This window comes from Schistocerca americana, chromosome X (assembly GCF_021461395.2).
Source record: "Schistocerca americana isolate TAMUIC-IGC-003095 chromosome X, iqSchAmer2.1, whole genome shotgun sequence".
NCBI lineage: Eukaryota > Metazoa > Arthropoda > Insecta > Orthoptera > Acrididae > Schistocerca > Schistocerca americana.
In genome coordinates, this window is record NC_060130.1 from 763,501,622 (window position 1) to 763,518,490 (window position 16,869).

The 16,869-nt window shown below is 38.7% G+C and overlaps 1 protein-coding gene across 2 annotated transcripts in view; it reads left to right on the top strand.

Annotated features, from left to right (window-relative positions):
• The window catches only part of LOC124555784 (PDZ domain-containing protein 8), a 236,876-nt gene that overhangs the window by 191,076 nt on the left and 28,931 nt on the right, over nt 1–16,869 (top strand). For both annotated transcript variants that reach the window (XM_047129838.1, XM_047129840.1), the window contains exon 11: nt 620–832. In XM_047129838.1, coding sequence (XP_046985794.1) covers nt 620–832 — 213 coding nt within the window. The remainder of the gene's footprint in view (nt 1–619; nt 833–16,869) is intronic.

Genomic DNA, 16,869 nt, shown 5'->3' on the forward strand with positions numbered 1-16,869 from the left:
CCCATGTGAATTAACATTAGTGCACTGTACAAGTGGTACCTGTAACATGGATCTTAAATCATTTAATAGTGAATTTCATGGCCAATAACTGATGCCGTCATTTTCTTAGCTGAATATCTCTCACTTTGAAAATGGCCCCATGAAACCACCAAAATGCTGCTGTATGGATAATTTTCCTTACTGGCAGCTAGTTAAAGTCAAGCAGTTACCTTCTGGTCAAATGGAACATAATCACTTGATTGAAATTAGTTGTCTGTAAAGAGTATTATTCATACTGCAGCATTTTGGTGATTTTCTTACAACATTTGTTGAGTTCTTTAAAACTATGGAGAAAATATCTCACATTCTTTTCTATTTTGTTTTTCCTCATTTTCTAAAATCATCTTTGCAGGTGTGTGTAAAAAGGTGTTTTCTACTCATTTTCTTACCAGAACTGTTGTTTAATGTAAACAAAATGCAGCGTTCTTTCCTACCATAAATTTCTATTGATATGTTCTTTTAGATCATTAGGTCTAGTAACTAAAATAAAAACTGCTAGTTGTTAAATTACAGAATTTTCATATTTCTAATTCAGTTGCTATATAATCACCCAGCAGCTATATGTTTGTTATTGTTACAGATATGGTTGAAAGATGCAGTTCAGTGTCGTAGCTGTGATATGACGTGTCACAAGAAATGTGTGGTGAAATGTCAGGTGAGCACTCTGTGTGAAGGTTCTCAGAAAACACCTACAGGGAACACATCCCTGCAAAGAAGCCCATCACCAACTCCACGACGAGCATCTGTTCTGCCTGAGATCATTACCAGTGTTGCTGATGGTGACAACAGTGAGGTACCTTTAATTTTCATCTTTATTGTTATAATGAAAGCTTTGTTCTCATTTATCTTCACAATGATTAAAAGTTCTGTTATCTTTAGAGTCAAATTCTGATTAATATAGACCTTTAAAGTGCATCTATTGTTATGATGTCATTGTTGTTGGGAGGAATTATTTGTTTTATTTAAAACAGTTTCAGGAAATGTAATTCAGTAGTCAACCTGAAACCTGATTTGAATATTGGACATATGACACTATTGGTGACTTAGTTGGAGTCACCCATTTTAAAGTGTAGCTGATAAAAGACTGCAGCTTCACAGTTTTTTTTTTATATGTGCAAAGGTTTGATGGAGGTTTGGAGGTGCAGACTACATTATCTACCAGGAAAAAATAAGAAAATTAAAAAGTCAAGTGCCCATAAAACCTTTCGATTTTTACTCTTAGCAAGTGCCTGTTCAGTCATCAGTCTACAACTTAAGCACTTGTGTAAGAATTTTGCATCCAACTAACTTGTATCTAATGAATTATACTCATGTTTCCATTAGTACAGCTGCTGTGAGTTAGAGTTAATGTATGTGGGAGACTCAAAAAATAACACACAGAAATCAGTTCACAAAAAAAGAGAAAAAAACTGTTCATCAGTAAGACCAACACTCCCCAAACTGAAGTTCATATCCTCCTTGGAGATTAATCCCGATTGATAAGAGAAACAGTAAATACACTGCCAAGAAACTTTTAGTGTGTTCTCTTTTGTATTAGTTTCATCATAAATATGACATGATATATATGCTATGGTAATTTATTCTTTCCACTCAGATATTGTCAGGACATTGCTTTTTGGTTTATAATTTGGGTAGAATTATATTAATTACCAACGTCAGGCTACACATTAAACTGTAAATGATAGTATATTTCCTTAGCATCAGTACAGATGATTTCAAGAACATATGTTAATGAAATTTACAAGATGCCAGTGCTGAAAGTGTGAGGGAAAGAAAGACTAATTAGGCTACATCACATAACAATATACACATGACTGGGATAGCATTGAAATGCGAATCTGTGGTTGCATTCGGTCAAAATTTGAAGATTAGATATTTGTTCAGATAGGAGGATAGTCGATCATACACAAACTGCATACTTGAAGTACAGAAAATATATCTTCCTTGAAATACATAAATATAATGCTCAATTAATTTCCTGGCAACAGAATTAAAAAATGTGTACCAATGAAGAAATTGTTCAGTTCAGAGTTCTTTGTTTCAAAGGAATATGGCCAATGGAATTGTAAGATTCTCCTCAGTTTCTACCTTTTGTAGACAATAATTAATTTCCCTACAGTTGATTTAAAGAAAGGAAAACACAACAAAAATTTTACTTGCTTTTTAAAAGTGTGTCATATAGTGAGGTGCAGACAAAAAATATCTTCTGCCTTCATGACCTAGTATGTTGTGTGGCTACAGCCATACATTTCATTACAAAATTGCACATCCAGAGCCAGCTCAATAGCACAGTTTTCATCCATGGCTCACAGTAATATTAGTTTTTGTACTTTCTTCACTAACTGTTTGACTGTATGCAAAATTTGCAAGTGTATTTATGCATTCCCCTATTGCTAGAGATTTCTACATGCCATATGCACTTGAAACAAGTAATGAGACACTATATAAAGAAAATATAATAATTAAAATTTTCTTTCATCTTATACTCACTCAGTTTTAAACTGATACATTTTGGATAAATTTGGAAATTCGAATGATATCCACAGTCAAAGTATGTCATGGCTCCTGTGATCTGGAGTAGCAGTAGAGTTCTGTCAATGTGCCATTTGCCTACTGCTGAACTGATTAGAGCAACACTTAGTCGGACTGTCTCACTATAACTTTCAGGCTGAAGATAACCTGTTACAAGCAGACAGTATCTTTTTTTCTTGAAGTTCTGGTTAACATGTTGTTTAATTATTTCAGTTGCCTTGTCTTTAAAATAAGTCATTGCTTGGCAAGTAGACATGCTTTTCAGACCTCTGTGGGCCTCCCATAGTCTGGTGTTGTACCATTACCAGTTTGTTGTGCTGTATAAGCCATATGTGATGATATGCAAATGCTGCCATTACCTCAGTGAACAGCACAGTAGTCGGTAATCTGCAGTTTAGAGTGGGCAAAAAATACAAACCACTATATGCTGTCGTATGTCAGTATTGTTTAGGGCACCAGATTTTCATCATTTCTCCTCAGAGCCCACAGTAAGCTATTCTAATGCTGCCCTATTGGTCAAGCTTGCTCCCGGATGCCCTCCAGGAAATTTGTTGCATTCATGTTATTCTTGGGACCAAGAGCTGGCTGAAACCTATAGTAGAAAGCTCCGATATATTTAGTGAGCATATCAGAAAGACAGGTTAGAATCATGGGAATCAGTGTGTTCATTGCAGTCAACAAAATATTGTATGTATTGAGGTTAAATTTGAGTGTGACTGTGAAGTTTTCTGGATGCATATAACTAGTGTAGATGAAATCAAGTTAATTGTTGGAGTTTATGCCAGCCACCTGATTCAGCTGTGACATTTTTAGAGTCATTCAAATAAAGTTTACACTCAGTAGCATGCAAATACCTAGATCATGCAAATTAGTTTGAGTTGACTTTACCCTAATGAGTATAGACTGGGGCATTTATGGATTCACTGCAGGGGGCATGGACAGGCAGTCTTGTGAAGTGCTTTTGAACATGTCTTCCGAAAACTGTCTTGAGCCGCTAGTTTGACAGCCTACACACAATGGAAATATTTTAGACCTTGTGCCAGTGTAGAGACAGGGATTAGTGATCATGATGGTTACCAAAGTTAATAAATCCATCAAGAAGGTTAGAAGAATATTTTTGTTACAAAGAGCAGATAAGCAGTTGTTAGCGTCCCACTTAGACAATGAATGAATATCGTGTAGTTCCAATATGATGGGCATAGAGGACTTGTGAACAAAGTTTAAATGGATTGTCAATCACGCTCTGGAGAAGTGTGTGCTGAGTAAGTGGATTAAGGATGGCAAAGACCTGCTATGGTTTAATAACAAAATTCTTAAAATGCTGAGGAAGCAAAGACTGTTACACTGTCCGTTGAAAAGAGAATGTGCAATTAATGACTGGCAAAAGTTAATAGAGATTCTTGTGTCTGTAAAAAGATCAATGTGTGAAGCATACAACAACTAAAACCATCATACTTTTAGCAAAAGATCTTATCAAGAACCAGAGAGCATTCTAGTCCTACATAAAATTGCTAAGCAGGTCGAACACTTCTGTCCAGTCGCTTGTTGGCCAGTCTGGTGTAACAATAGAAGATAGAAAAACGAAAGCTGAAGTTTCAAAATCTCACATTTTAGAAATCATTAATGCAGGAGGATCAAACAAACATACTATCATTCGTCCATAATACAGACTCCTTTATGGAGAACTTACTAATAGACATCTCTGACATAAAGAAGCAACAGAAAGAGTTGAAAACAAATAACTCACCAGGTTCAGCTGGACATCCAGTTTGGTTTTATGAAGAATACTCTACGGCATTGGCCCCTTACTTAGCTTGCATTTATCATGAATCTCTCGCACAGTGCAAAGTCCCAAGCGACTAAAAATAAGTGCAGGTGACTCCTGTATATAAGAAGGATAAAAGAACAGACCCACAAAATTACAGACCAATATCCTTAACACTGATTTGCTTCAGAATTTTTCAGTATATTCTCAGTTTGAACACAATAAATTTCCATGAGACAGAAAAGCTTCTGTCCACACATCGGCATGGTTTTCGAAAGCATCATTCTTGCAAAACTCACCTTGTCATTTTCTCATATGGTATTCTGTAAACTATGGATAAAGGGCAAAAGGCAGATTCCATATTCCTAGATTTCCAAAAAGTGTTTGACACGATGTGTGACTGCAGATGTTTATGAAGATATGAGCATACAGAACAAGTTCCCATGTATATCAGTGGCTTAAAGACGTCTTAGGTAACAGAATCCAATATGTTGTCCTAATGGCAAGTGTTCATCAGTGTCAAGGGTATCATTAGGAGTGTACCAGGAAAATGAGATAAGACTGTTGTTATTGTCTGTATACATAAATGATCTGATGAAGAGGGTGAGCAGCAATCTGTGGCTGTTTGCTGATGATGTTGTGGTGTAATGGAAGGTGTTGGCATTGAATGACTGCAGGAAGATACAGGACGACTTGGAAAAAAATTTCTATTTTGGTGTAATGAATGGCAGTAAGTTAATGCAAATGAGTAGGAAAAACAGAACCATAATGATCGAATACAGCATTAGTAGTGTGCTGCTTGACACAATCACGTTGATTAAGTATGTAGGCATAATGCTGCAAAGTGATATTAAATGGTATGGGGATGTAGGGATTGCAGTGTGGAAGGCTAATGGTCGACATCAGTTTATTGGGACAATTTTAGGAAAGCGTGTTTCATCTGTAAAGGAGACCATGTATAGAACACTATAGTGATCCATCCTTGAGTACAGCTTATGTGTTTGGGATCCCCTCAAGGTTGGATTAAAGGAAGACATTGAAGCAGTTCAGAGACAGGCTGCTAGATTTATTACCAGTAGGTTTGATAAACATGCAAGAAGTACAGAAATGCTTCAGCAGCTCAAGGAAGGAAGGGGACATTCTTTCGAGGAGCACTGTTGAGAACATTCAGAGAAATGGCATTTGGAGCTTACTGCAGAATAGTTCTACTGCCACCAGTGTGCATCTTGCATAAGACCACAAAGCTAAGAAGAGAGAAACTAGAGCTCATACAGAAGCTTTTTTGTCATCAATTCATCAGTCTCCTGACTGGTTTGATGTGGCCCACCATGACCTCCTCTCCTGTGTCAACCTCTTCATCTCAGAATAGCACCTACACCCTATGTCAGCCATTATTTTCTGGATGTATTCCAATCTATGTCTTCTACACAGTTTTTACCCTCTACAGTTCCCCCTAATACCGTGGAAGTTATTCCCTGATGTCTTAACAGATGTCCTGCCTTTCTGTCCCTTCGTCTTGTCAGTGTTTTCCATATATTCCTTTCCTCTCCAATTCTGCACAGAACCTCCTCATTCCTTACCTTATCAGTCCACCTAATATTCAACATTCGTCTGTAGCACCACATCTCAAATGCTCCGATTCTCTTCTTTTCTAGTTTTCCCACAGTCCATGTTTCACTACCACACAATGCTGTGCTCCAAATGTACATTCTCAGAAATTTCTTTATAAAATTATGACCTATATTTGATACTAGTAGACTTCTCCTGGCCAGGAATGCCGTTTTTGCCAATGTTTGCTCCATCCATCATGGGTTATTTTACTGCCGAGGTGGCAGAATTCCTCAACTTTATCTACTTTGTGACTATCAATCCTAATGTTAATTTTCTCACTGTTCTCATTTCTGTTACATCTAATTACTTCTGTCTTTCTTCAATTTACTCTCTATCTGTATTCTGTACTCAGCAGACTCATTCCATACAGCAGACCTTGTAATTCTTCTTCACTTTCACTGAGGATTGCAATGTCATCATCAAATCTTATCATTGATATCTCTTCATCTTGAATTTTAGTTCCCCACTCTTGAACATTTCTTTTATTTCCATAATTGATTCTTTGATGTATAGATTGAACAGTAGAGGCAAAAGAAAGTCTTAAACCCATTTTAATCCAAGCACTTCATTCTTGATCTTCGACTCCATTATTCCCTCTTGGCTCTTGTACATGTTGTATATTACCCATCTCTCCCTATAGCTTACCCCTATTTTCCTTAGAATTTTGTCTTGCACCAGTTGATATTGTCGAACACTTTTTCCAGGTTGATGAATTCTATGAACATGTCTTGCTTTTTCTTTAGTCTTGCTTCCATTATCAGCCATAATGTCAGAACTGCCTCTCTGGTGTCTATATTTTTCCTAAAGCCAAACTGATCGTTATTTAACAGATCGTTAATTTTCTTTTCCATTCATCTGTATATTGTTCTTGTCAGCAACTTGTATGCTTGAGCTGTTAAGCTGATTGTATGATAATTCTTGCACTTGTCAGCTCTTGTAGTCTTCAGAATTGTGTGGATGATATTTTTCCGAAAGTCATATGGTATATCGCCAGATTCATACATTCTACACACAAACGTGAGTAGTTGTTTTGTTGCAACTTCCCCCAGTGATTTTATAAATTCTGGTGGAATTTTATCTATCCCTTCTGCCTAATATGATCTTAAGTCTTCCAATGCTCTTCTAAATTCTGATTCTAATACAAGATCCCCTATCTCTTCCCTATTGACTCCTATTTCTTCTTCAGTCACATCAGACAAGTGTTCCACCTCACACAGGCCTTCAGTGTGCTCTTTCCATCTATCCACTAGATAGCCTTAGCTTCCTTGCACTTCCTGTTTATTTTATTCCTAAATGACTTTTATTTCTGTATTCCTGAATTTCCGTAACATTTCTGTACTTCCTTCTTTCATCGATCAACTGAAGTATTTCTTCTGTTATCTTTGGTTTCTTCCCAGTTACCTTCTGTGTACCTATGTATTCCTTTCTAGCTTCTGTGATTATGCTTTTTAGAGATGTTTGCTGCTCTTCAACTGAACTGCTTACTGCCCTATTCCTTATCACAGTATCTATAGCCTTAGAGAACTTCAAGCATACTTCTTCATTCCTTAATACTTCTGTATTCCACTTCTTTATGTATTGATTCTTCCTGACTAGTCTTTTAAACTTCAACTTACTCTTCATCACTACTAAATTGTCATCTGAGTCTATATCTGCTCCTAGGTACGCCATACAATCAAGTATCTGATTTCATAATCTCTGCCTGATCATGATGTAATCTATTTGAAATCTTCCTGTATCTCCTAGCCTTTTCAAAGTATGCCTCCACCTCTTGTGATCCTTGAACAGAGTATTCGCTATTACTAGCTGATATTTATTGCAGTACTTAATTAGTCTTTCTCTTCTCTCATTCCTAACACCAAGGCCATATTTTCCTACTACGCTTTCTTCTACTCCTTCCCCTACAACTGCATTCCAATCTCCCATGACTATTAGATTTTCATCTCCCTTTACATATTGAATTACTCATTTGATATCCTCATGTATTTTCTCTCTCTCTTCATCTTCAGCTTGCGACGTTGGTGTGTGTACCTGAACTATTACTGTTGGTGCTGGTTTGCTGTCAATTCTGATGACAACAACCCTATCACTGAACTGTTCACAGTAACACATTCTCTGTTCTACCTTCCTATTTATAATGAATCGTACTTCGTTATACCATTCTCTGCTGCTGTTAATATTACCCTATACTCATCTGACTAGATATTTGTCTTCTTTCCATTTCACTTCACTGACCCCAACTATATCTAGATCGGGCCTTTAGATTTTCCTTTTCAGATTTTCTAGCTTCCCTACCATGTTCAGACTTCTAATATTCCATGTCCCAACTCATAGAATGTTATCCCTTTCTTTGGTTATTCAATCTTTTTCTCATGGTCACCTCTCCCAGAGATCCAAATGAGGGTCTGTTCCGAAATATTTTGCCAATGGAGAGATTATCGTAACACTACTTCAGTTACAGGCTACATGTCCTGTGGATACACATTATATGCCTTTAATGCAGTGCTTCCATTGCCTTCTGCATCCTCATGCCATTGATCAGTGCTGATTCTTCCACCTTTAGGGGCAGTTTCCCATCCCAAGGGCAAGATACTGCTCTGAGCCTGTCTGGTCCTCCGCCCTCTTTGACAAGGAGGTCGGCAGAATGAGAGTGACTTCTTTTGCCAGAAGTCTTCAACTGTCAAAGCTGATGATTTTTATTCAAAACTTAAGTGGTGGCAGGTTCGAATCCGCAACTGAGGACATTTTGATTACTAATCAGATATGTTTACCCCTAGACCACTACATATAGGTAGTTCTTCACTTAACTCTATTTGCGAGTGGAACAGGAAAGGAAATGACTAGTAGTGGTACAAGGTACCCTCCGCCATGCACTTTGTGGTAGCTTATAGAGTATATATGTAGACTGTTCAAATTATTAGTGATTGAATGGAACAGTTTGAATAATGAATAACTGCAACAGCTATCATTAGAAGATACATTGGTCTCCTATTGATTCACAACTAGTTTCGTGGCTATAAAGTCACATCCTTAGACGGCGACCAGTTGACCTTTTTAGACATGAAGGTCATCTGTCAGTACAACACATGCATCAAAATAAGTTTTGCATCGCCCCGGTTCCCAGAACTCCTGAAGATAAACGTTGACTGTGGATGTTGTATCACAGACACAGTCCCTTTGACTGTTCAGAGATGTCACTAAACCTGCCCAAAGATGTAAACAACCATGCATGAGCAGCACCTATTCGACAGACGGGGTCTGACAGCCGATCAGTTCCAGTCATTGTCTGTAGTTCAACCATGCCTAGACGGTCAATACCACAGTTCGATTACATTCACATTGTTACTTTGTGCCAGGAAGGGCTCTCAACATGGCGTCTTGGAGTGAACCAAAGCGATGTTGTTCAGACATGGAGGAGATAAAGAGAGACAGGAACTGTCGATGACATGCCTAGCTCAGGCCGCCCAAGGGCTACTTCTGCAGTGGATGACTGCTACCTAGAGATAATGGCTTGAAGGAACCCTGACAGATATGCCACCATGTTGAATAATGCTTTTCGTGCAGCCACAGGATGTCATGTTATGACTCAAACTGTGCGCAATATGCTGCATGATGCGCAACTCCACTTTTGACATCCATGACGAGGTTGATCTTTGCAACCACTACACCATGCAGCATGGTACAGATGGGCCCAACAACATATCGAATGGACTGCTCAGAATTGGCATCATGTTCTCTTCACTGAAGAGTGTCACGGCATGCCTTCAACCAGACAATCATTGGAGACATGTTTGGAGGCGACCCGGTCAGGCTGAACGCCTTAGACACACTGTCCAGTGAGTGCAGCAAGGTGGAGTTTCCCTGCTGTTTTGGGGTGATATTATGTGGGGCCAATGTACACCGATGGTGGTCATGGAAGGCTAAGTAATGGCTGTACGATACGTGAATATTGTCCTCCGACCGATAGTGCAACCATATCGGCAGCATATTGGCAAGGCATTCGTTTTCCTGGATGAAAATTCGCACCCTCATCATGCACATCTTGTGAATGACTCCCTTCAGGATAACAACATCGCTCGACTAGAGTGGCCAGCATGTTCTCCAGACATGAACCTATCGAGCATGCCTGGGATAAATTGAAAAGGGCTGTTTATGGACGATGTGACCCATCAACCACTCTGAGGGTTCTACGCCAAATTGCCATTGAGTAGTGGGACAATCTGGACCAACAATGCCTTGATCAACTTGTGGATAGTATGCCATGATGATTACAGGCATGCATCAATGCAAGAGTATGTGCTACTGGGTATTAGAGGTACCGGTGTGTACAGCAATCTGGACCACCACCTCTGAAGGTCTCACTATATGGTGGTACAACATGCAATGTGTGGTTTTCATGAGTAATAAAAAGGGCGGAAGTGATGTTTATATTGATCTCAATTCCAATTTTCTCTGCAAATTCTTGAACTTTCAAAACGGAGGTGATGCAAAACCTTTTTTTGATGTGTGTAGATGTCCCCTATGCTCATGCTGATCATAGCATAGAAACACAACTGCCAAAAACTTGACGGTGGACTACATGCAGGATTTAACATCAGCAACAGTGAGAGGACTTGCATAATGGCCCCATCCACAGCATGGCATGTACTAATATGAGTACATGCTATACAGTGGACCAGGCTCCTCCACGAAAGTCCTCTCATTGTTATTTGTGTTAGATAGTGTGTGTAGTTCACTGTCAAGTTTTTGGCGGTTGTGTTTTTGTGCTATGATCAGCATGGGGATAGGGAACATCTATGTTGTATTGTAGGATGGCTTTCATGCCTAAGAAAGTTAATTGTTTGGCATTTGACGATGTTACTTTATAGTCACAAAACTAGCTGTGAATCAATAGGAGATCAATATATCTTCTCACGGCAGCTGTTGCGGTTATATATTATTCAAATGGATTTTTGCAGCTGTGGTTGCCCCACTCACCAAAGAATAGAACAAAATCAAAAGAGTAATGTACAGATATGATTGCATGGATAAAGAATTGTTCTACAAGTACCATCATCATCGAATACCAAAGCCTATGCGTTGTTGATGTAGCCATTCTTCTCTGTTTCTTACCATTTATATCATGTTGTTATAGATGCTGCTAATTATTTCACCAATAACATGTGGCTGTTGTAGACGTGCAGTCACCAGAAGAAGAAATTGAAGGAACTACTAAAGCAGACACACAACATGTGCATAAGATGGATGTATCTTGAACCATCATCAATCAATCATCACTGTTCATCCATGGAGCAGTAAGACAGTACTGTTAAGGGGCTAAACATGGCAGCAACACTTACAAGGATATCTATGAACAAAATTATTCAGTAAGTTGAAATGGCACTCACGCAGGTCCCACAAGTCAAAACTGAAAAGTTAAGACAGGGAAGCTTCAGGAGTCTTAAAGATGTCTCAAACATAACATCGCTCAAGAAGAAAGAATTGTAGAACAACTTACGGCAAATGAGAACATTTTGATTTTCCATGAAGATAAAGGGAATGCCACAGTTGCAATATGAATGGAAAAAAATCATTTATTGAGTGATCACATCTATGAAAAACTTGGGAGTGGTCTACAATTAAGATTATTGTGAAGACTTGAGCCTTTTAAGACTTCAGAATTGATTATGACATTAAGGGACTCTTTACCAAAGTCTTGTGATACAATTTATCAGAGACTTAAGATTCATAAGGGCCTCCCTCCCCCCCCCCCCCCCCCCCAAGACTCACCCACCTATAACATGAAGAAGTATCTGTCTAGAAACATCGTATCTTTGTGGGACAGGCAGAATTGTTTGTGAAGGATTCAACTCGCATCATGCATCTTATATGGGAGGAGCACAGACAGGAACCTGATATAACGATCAGCATTGACATGAAACCTCTCTTCAGCAACATGTCAACAGAATAGGTTATTAGCATCTGTCAGGAATGAATGTCATCTGATGTATATGACTCGGTGCAGTTATGATTGACATCAACCTATTTCATCTGGTGTGGTAAATGTTATTAAAAACAGGTAGAGTGGTAGAAGGTTCCTCCCTCTCTCGAATAGCAGCAGTTACCAGGACACAAATTTTTCAGCAAACTGCTTTAAGCTTCACACATTTCTACCCAGGCTGTTGGCTGCAGTACATGGAAGACTCTTTTAGACATTTGGCTGCATGTAGAAGCAGAACTGCGGTAGTTCCATCGGCATATTAACAGTTTGCTAAACAGCATTCAGTTTATGGCAGGGCAAGAAAGTAACATTGCAGTTCTGTTCCTGGACATAGAGATATACAGGACTCCCATGACAAACTGGGACACAAGGTTTACCAGAAACTAAAACACACCAAGTGCTGCATGCATCCCAAATCCTACCTTCATATAGACCGAGCGGGGTGGCGCAGTGGTTCGACACTGGACTCGCATTCGGGAGGACGACGGTTCAATCCCGCGTCCGGCCATCCTGATTTAGGTTTTCCGTGATTTCCCTATATCACTCCAGGCAAATGCCGGGATGGTTCCTCTGAAAGGGCACGGCCGACTTCCTTCCCCATCCTTCCTTAATCCGATGAGACCGATGACCATGCTGTCTGGTCTCCTTCCCCAAACCAACCAACCAACCTACCTTCATATAGGTCAGAAATGTTCCATCGTACACAAGCTGACATCATGAACCCACCACAGTAGCAATACAAGCAAGATCTAATAGTTACGTAACACATTCTGAGCCAACAAGTATGACAGCGAAATAATAATAATAATAATAAGAGCTACAAAGCTCAACTGGGAGTTACACGTTGAAAGTGAAATAAAGGTGAGGTTTGCGGTGGTGCACTTACCTTATGTCAAGGGTGTCAGCGACAAGTGGGCAAAGTGCTTTGCCAAAGAGGCATTTCATCAGTTTTACAGCGTGGCCTCAGGTTCCAGAATTTGGTAGGCTCCATTGAGAAAGCAATAAGAGTCCTCAGTAGTGCAAATGCCTACAAGAAACATTGTGAGTGTGGTGCTGCCTACATTGGGGAAACTGGAAAGCATGTTAGTATGTGCATGGCAGAGTATGAGTGTTATAATGCTTCAGGGAAGCACAGATGGGCACCAGTGAAGCACCAATGTGATTGTGGGCAGCCCATGAACTTTCGTAGGTACATGGGAGGTGCACACACAAAATAAGAAAGACGATTGATATCCTGAAGTGGTTAACAATATCAGTAGAGATGACGACTACAGGCTCTCAACTTCCCAGTTGCCAGAAAACCTGGTACAATAGACTATGTTTCATTGTAGGGAGCTACCTCACTAGATAATGCAACAACTGGCTAAACAAACAGCACATGAAGCAGGAAAACACTTTCCTCACACCTTGCCACTGATTTTTTGTAGATTGTCTTACAACATTGATAGCAAAACAGTATATTTGAAACATTCATTCCCCAGCTAAATTTGGCTGTTGCTTCACGAAGACTGTTACAACATATCTGAAATGAGAAATAAGATTATGTGGCAGTACACGTAGAATGATTTTAATGAGAACTTGAACACAGAGCCATAAAAGATACATTACAACTTTGGAGCCAATTGTTATAGAGTGGGAGCTGCTGACAATGTTTTGAAAACATGAAATGAGCCACCCAAGAGGACAAAGTGGAATGGTGCACTGCCCTTACACGCTATGTGGAGGATATTTCTGACTTCATGGGGGATTTGTTATGATAAGTGGGCATCGAGCCAAACTATTGCAGTAGCAACAGTGTGTGTGTGTGTGTGTGTGTGTGTGTGTGTGTGTCAGTCAGAGAGAGGAGGAGGAGGGGGGGGGGGGGAGTAGTAGTAGTAGTAGTAGTAGTAGTAGTAGTAGTATTATGCACCGCTTAAATGGAACACCCTATTAACATACACTTAAAGGTGCCTTTGTGTCAGATACAGTTGAACAGCACAATAAATTGGTAATTGCGAAACACCAAAATTCAAAATGAGTTTCGTAGGCCTGTATAGCAACAAAAAATAATTCATATTTCTCAAGCAATCAGTTAACAGAGTAAGATGTGAGAGGTGACGGAAAAAGTTAAATGGCTAAGTGATATGAACTTTCATAACAGAAGCAAATTATTGTTATGCTGCTCTAGAGGCAGAGAGTGCCTATAAGGCTGCCTCATCAGGCATGGCAGTAAACACTGCAGAAGTAAGCAAAAGGCACTCTGACATATCTCTGTCACCATTTGATATTATGGGAGCAGTATTACAGAACAACTATTTTTCCAACCTGATTCAACAAAATTGCTCAATCAAACTAAAATTATCTTCAATAAAAGCATCTCACCCCTCTTCTCTCTCCCATTCATCATCCAATTACAACACATATTTAATTATTTCCTTACACATGATAACAGGGACAGCAGACCAGTAATGAATACAGAGTTGTACATTTTTGGTCAATAGTCTACACTGTAAAACTGATGAGGGCTGCTTGTGACAATGGATAAAATGTTGAAGTGTTTTGAAACACAACAAGATCTTAAACCCAGGAGAATTAACATATGGTGTATACACCCCAGGAGAACCAGGAAATCCAGGAAAAACCCTTGAATTTTTTCATCTGGGAAAAACTGAGGAATTTTTTAGAATTCCAGGAATTTTTCATTGATTTGGTTTGCAGTTAAATTTTTGTAATTTTGGCTAGTAAGAACTGACACTCTAACAAAGAATTTCATTTTAGTCTCATACTGCAGAATAATATGGCAGCAATAAAACATAAATGAGTGAAAAAAATGAAAAATAAAACTTAAATTGCAAAGGAAATGCACCATTTACAACAACAAAACACAGTGCACACACAAGCATCTGGCAACAGCAAAATGTGTCAAAGGCTTAAGAACAAAGACTATGCAACATTTCATAACAATAAACTGCTTCCAATGCGAGGCACACAAGAAAGACAGGCCGCGGCTTATCTGTCATGAAGGTAGGCCTGACTGACTCACTCGCTCAGCTCAGCAGACAAACTATGCTTCTGCACCTGTTAACTTGTAATTGCGTGTTGACATACAAATGAGAATTGCATCTTCTATGGAATCTGCTATTATGGAGTCTTATTGTTTATTAGTCCTGCAACGATAAAAAGTCCACATGCCTACTAATAATTTGTTATGGTTGTACTGGGTACAATAAAATTTTAATGGTTGGATGAGGCACTAAATATTGTATCAAATGAGGACTGTGATATTATAGACTAAATACTATAAATGAGCTATTATACAATTTATGCAGAGCATAGATCTTAAACTACAGCTACCACACAGTTTTGTATTTTGTTGTAGTACTAGTAGTCAGTAACACCTTATAAAAGCAGATTTCAGTAGAATATGCAATGCTTGTTAGTGTGTAAACACCCAGTTATGAGTTAACATGATTAGAAATGCATTTTGTCTTTCTCATAGGCCTTGTTCCAATGAGCGTGACATCACAACAGTGTACATTAGGTTCATTTGAGCAACTGCAAGCAGACTCATGTGCATGTGCAGTTCAGTTGCGTATGGGCAGTACCTTTTCCCGTTTTGGGGCTGCATGAAGTGTGGCTGGTAGTTGTATCAGCAGTAGTAACAAGTATCCAAATGCTACCCAGAAAACTTTTTCTGGTGTGCCCAAGCTGCCAGATTGGCGCATACACAGAGCTGTCTGAGTTGTAGTTGGGAGGGAGTTTCCTCTTTGTTTATAGCTCTCACCTCACATGAAAACAAAACAGATATCTGTGGCTGGGAGCTATCAAGTGAATTAAAATACATTCACATAATTACAGAAGGTTAAAATATATTAATAGTTTCAGTTTTCTGATTTTATTATACTTCCAGGTTTTTGGCAATCAAGCATTAATTGTCTTGCAAAACAATGAAGTTATTTTTGTCGATTTGATATAGAAATTTGACTTTCATTAATCTTTTCCACAGAGGTGGTCATTTATTTGAAATGAACTTCTGGCACATATGCCATCATGCCATGATAAAGAACCAAAACGTGAGTTAATACAGTACTGATATGCCAAGAAAATTTATATCCTGAAAACCACACTGAAATGCTTAATATCAGGCTGGGGCCTACTTCTTTGTGAATCTGGACATAGAATGTGTACTTTAAGCTGAATTATGCATTTTAGTGTGGTTTACAAAATTGCAATGCTATTGCTCCCTCTGATGCCCTTTTTCAGTTATGACGTAATGTAAGAACTCTTAATTGTATACAGGTACAAATATATGGGCTTTCTACACCATTGTAGCTGCACGCATGCACAGCAACATCATTTTCTGGAGCTCTTTGGCAATAGCTGAAATGAATTCTAACAGGTCATGGGAAAGTATTGTGAATAATGGTTTGAAAAGCATTACTTTCAAAGTACATTTCATTTTATGCAAGATGAATTACCTTACATGTGTGAATGTGCTTTGAATTTCTTACCATAGAGCATTTGATTCTCATTTAAAGCTTAACACTTTGAGGGCCAGCCACTTAGAAGCATTTCAAGCCCAGAAGACCAGTCATTTATGTCATTATTTAAAATGTTACTCGCACATTTGTGTTATTTGTCTTAAAGTGTAACACACGTAAGAAGAAGACCAACATTACATGTGAAAGCTTACATTTTCTTGTAGCTGCACTATATATATTAATTTAAACCATTAACTTTACACAGTTATGTGTTCATGCTCCTTAACAGTGATGTTGGTATTGGCTGACTACATCATGTGTCCCATGCTCTGAATATCTGCTACTGTCAGCTGGTGTGATCATGCGACATGATCTACGATTGGCTTACTAAAGTGCATCGCAATCTTGATTTCAATGCTTCAGAAACTTATGTGCAGTGTTTGGTGGAATTCAAATATATTTTTTCATAATATGAAAATATG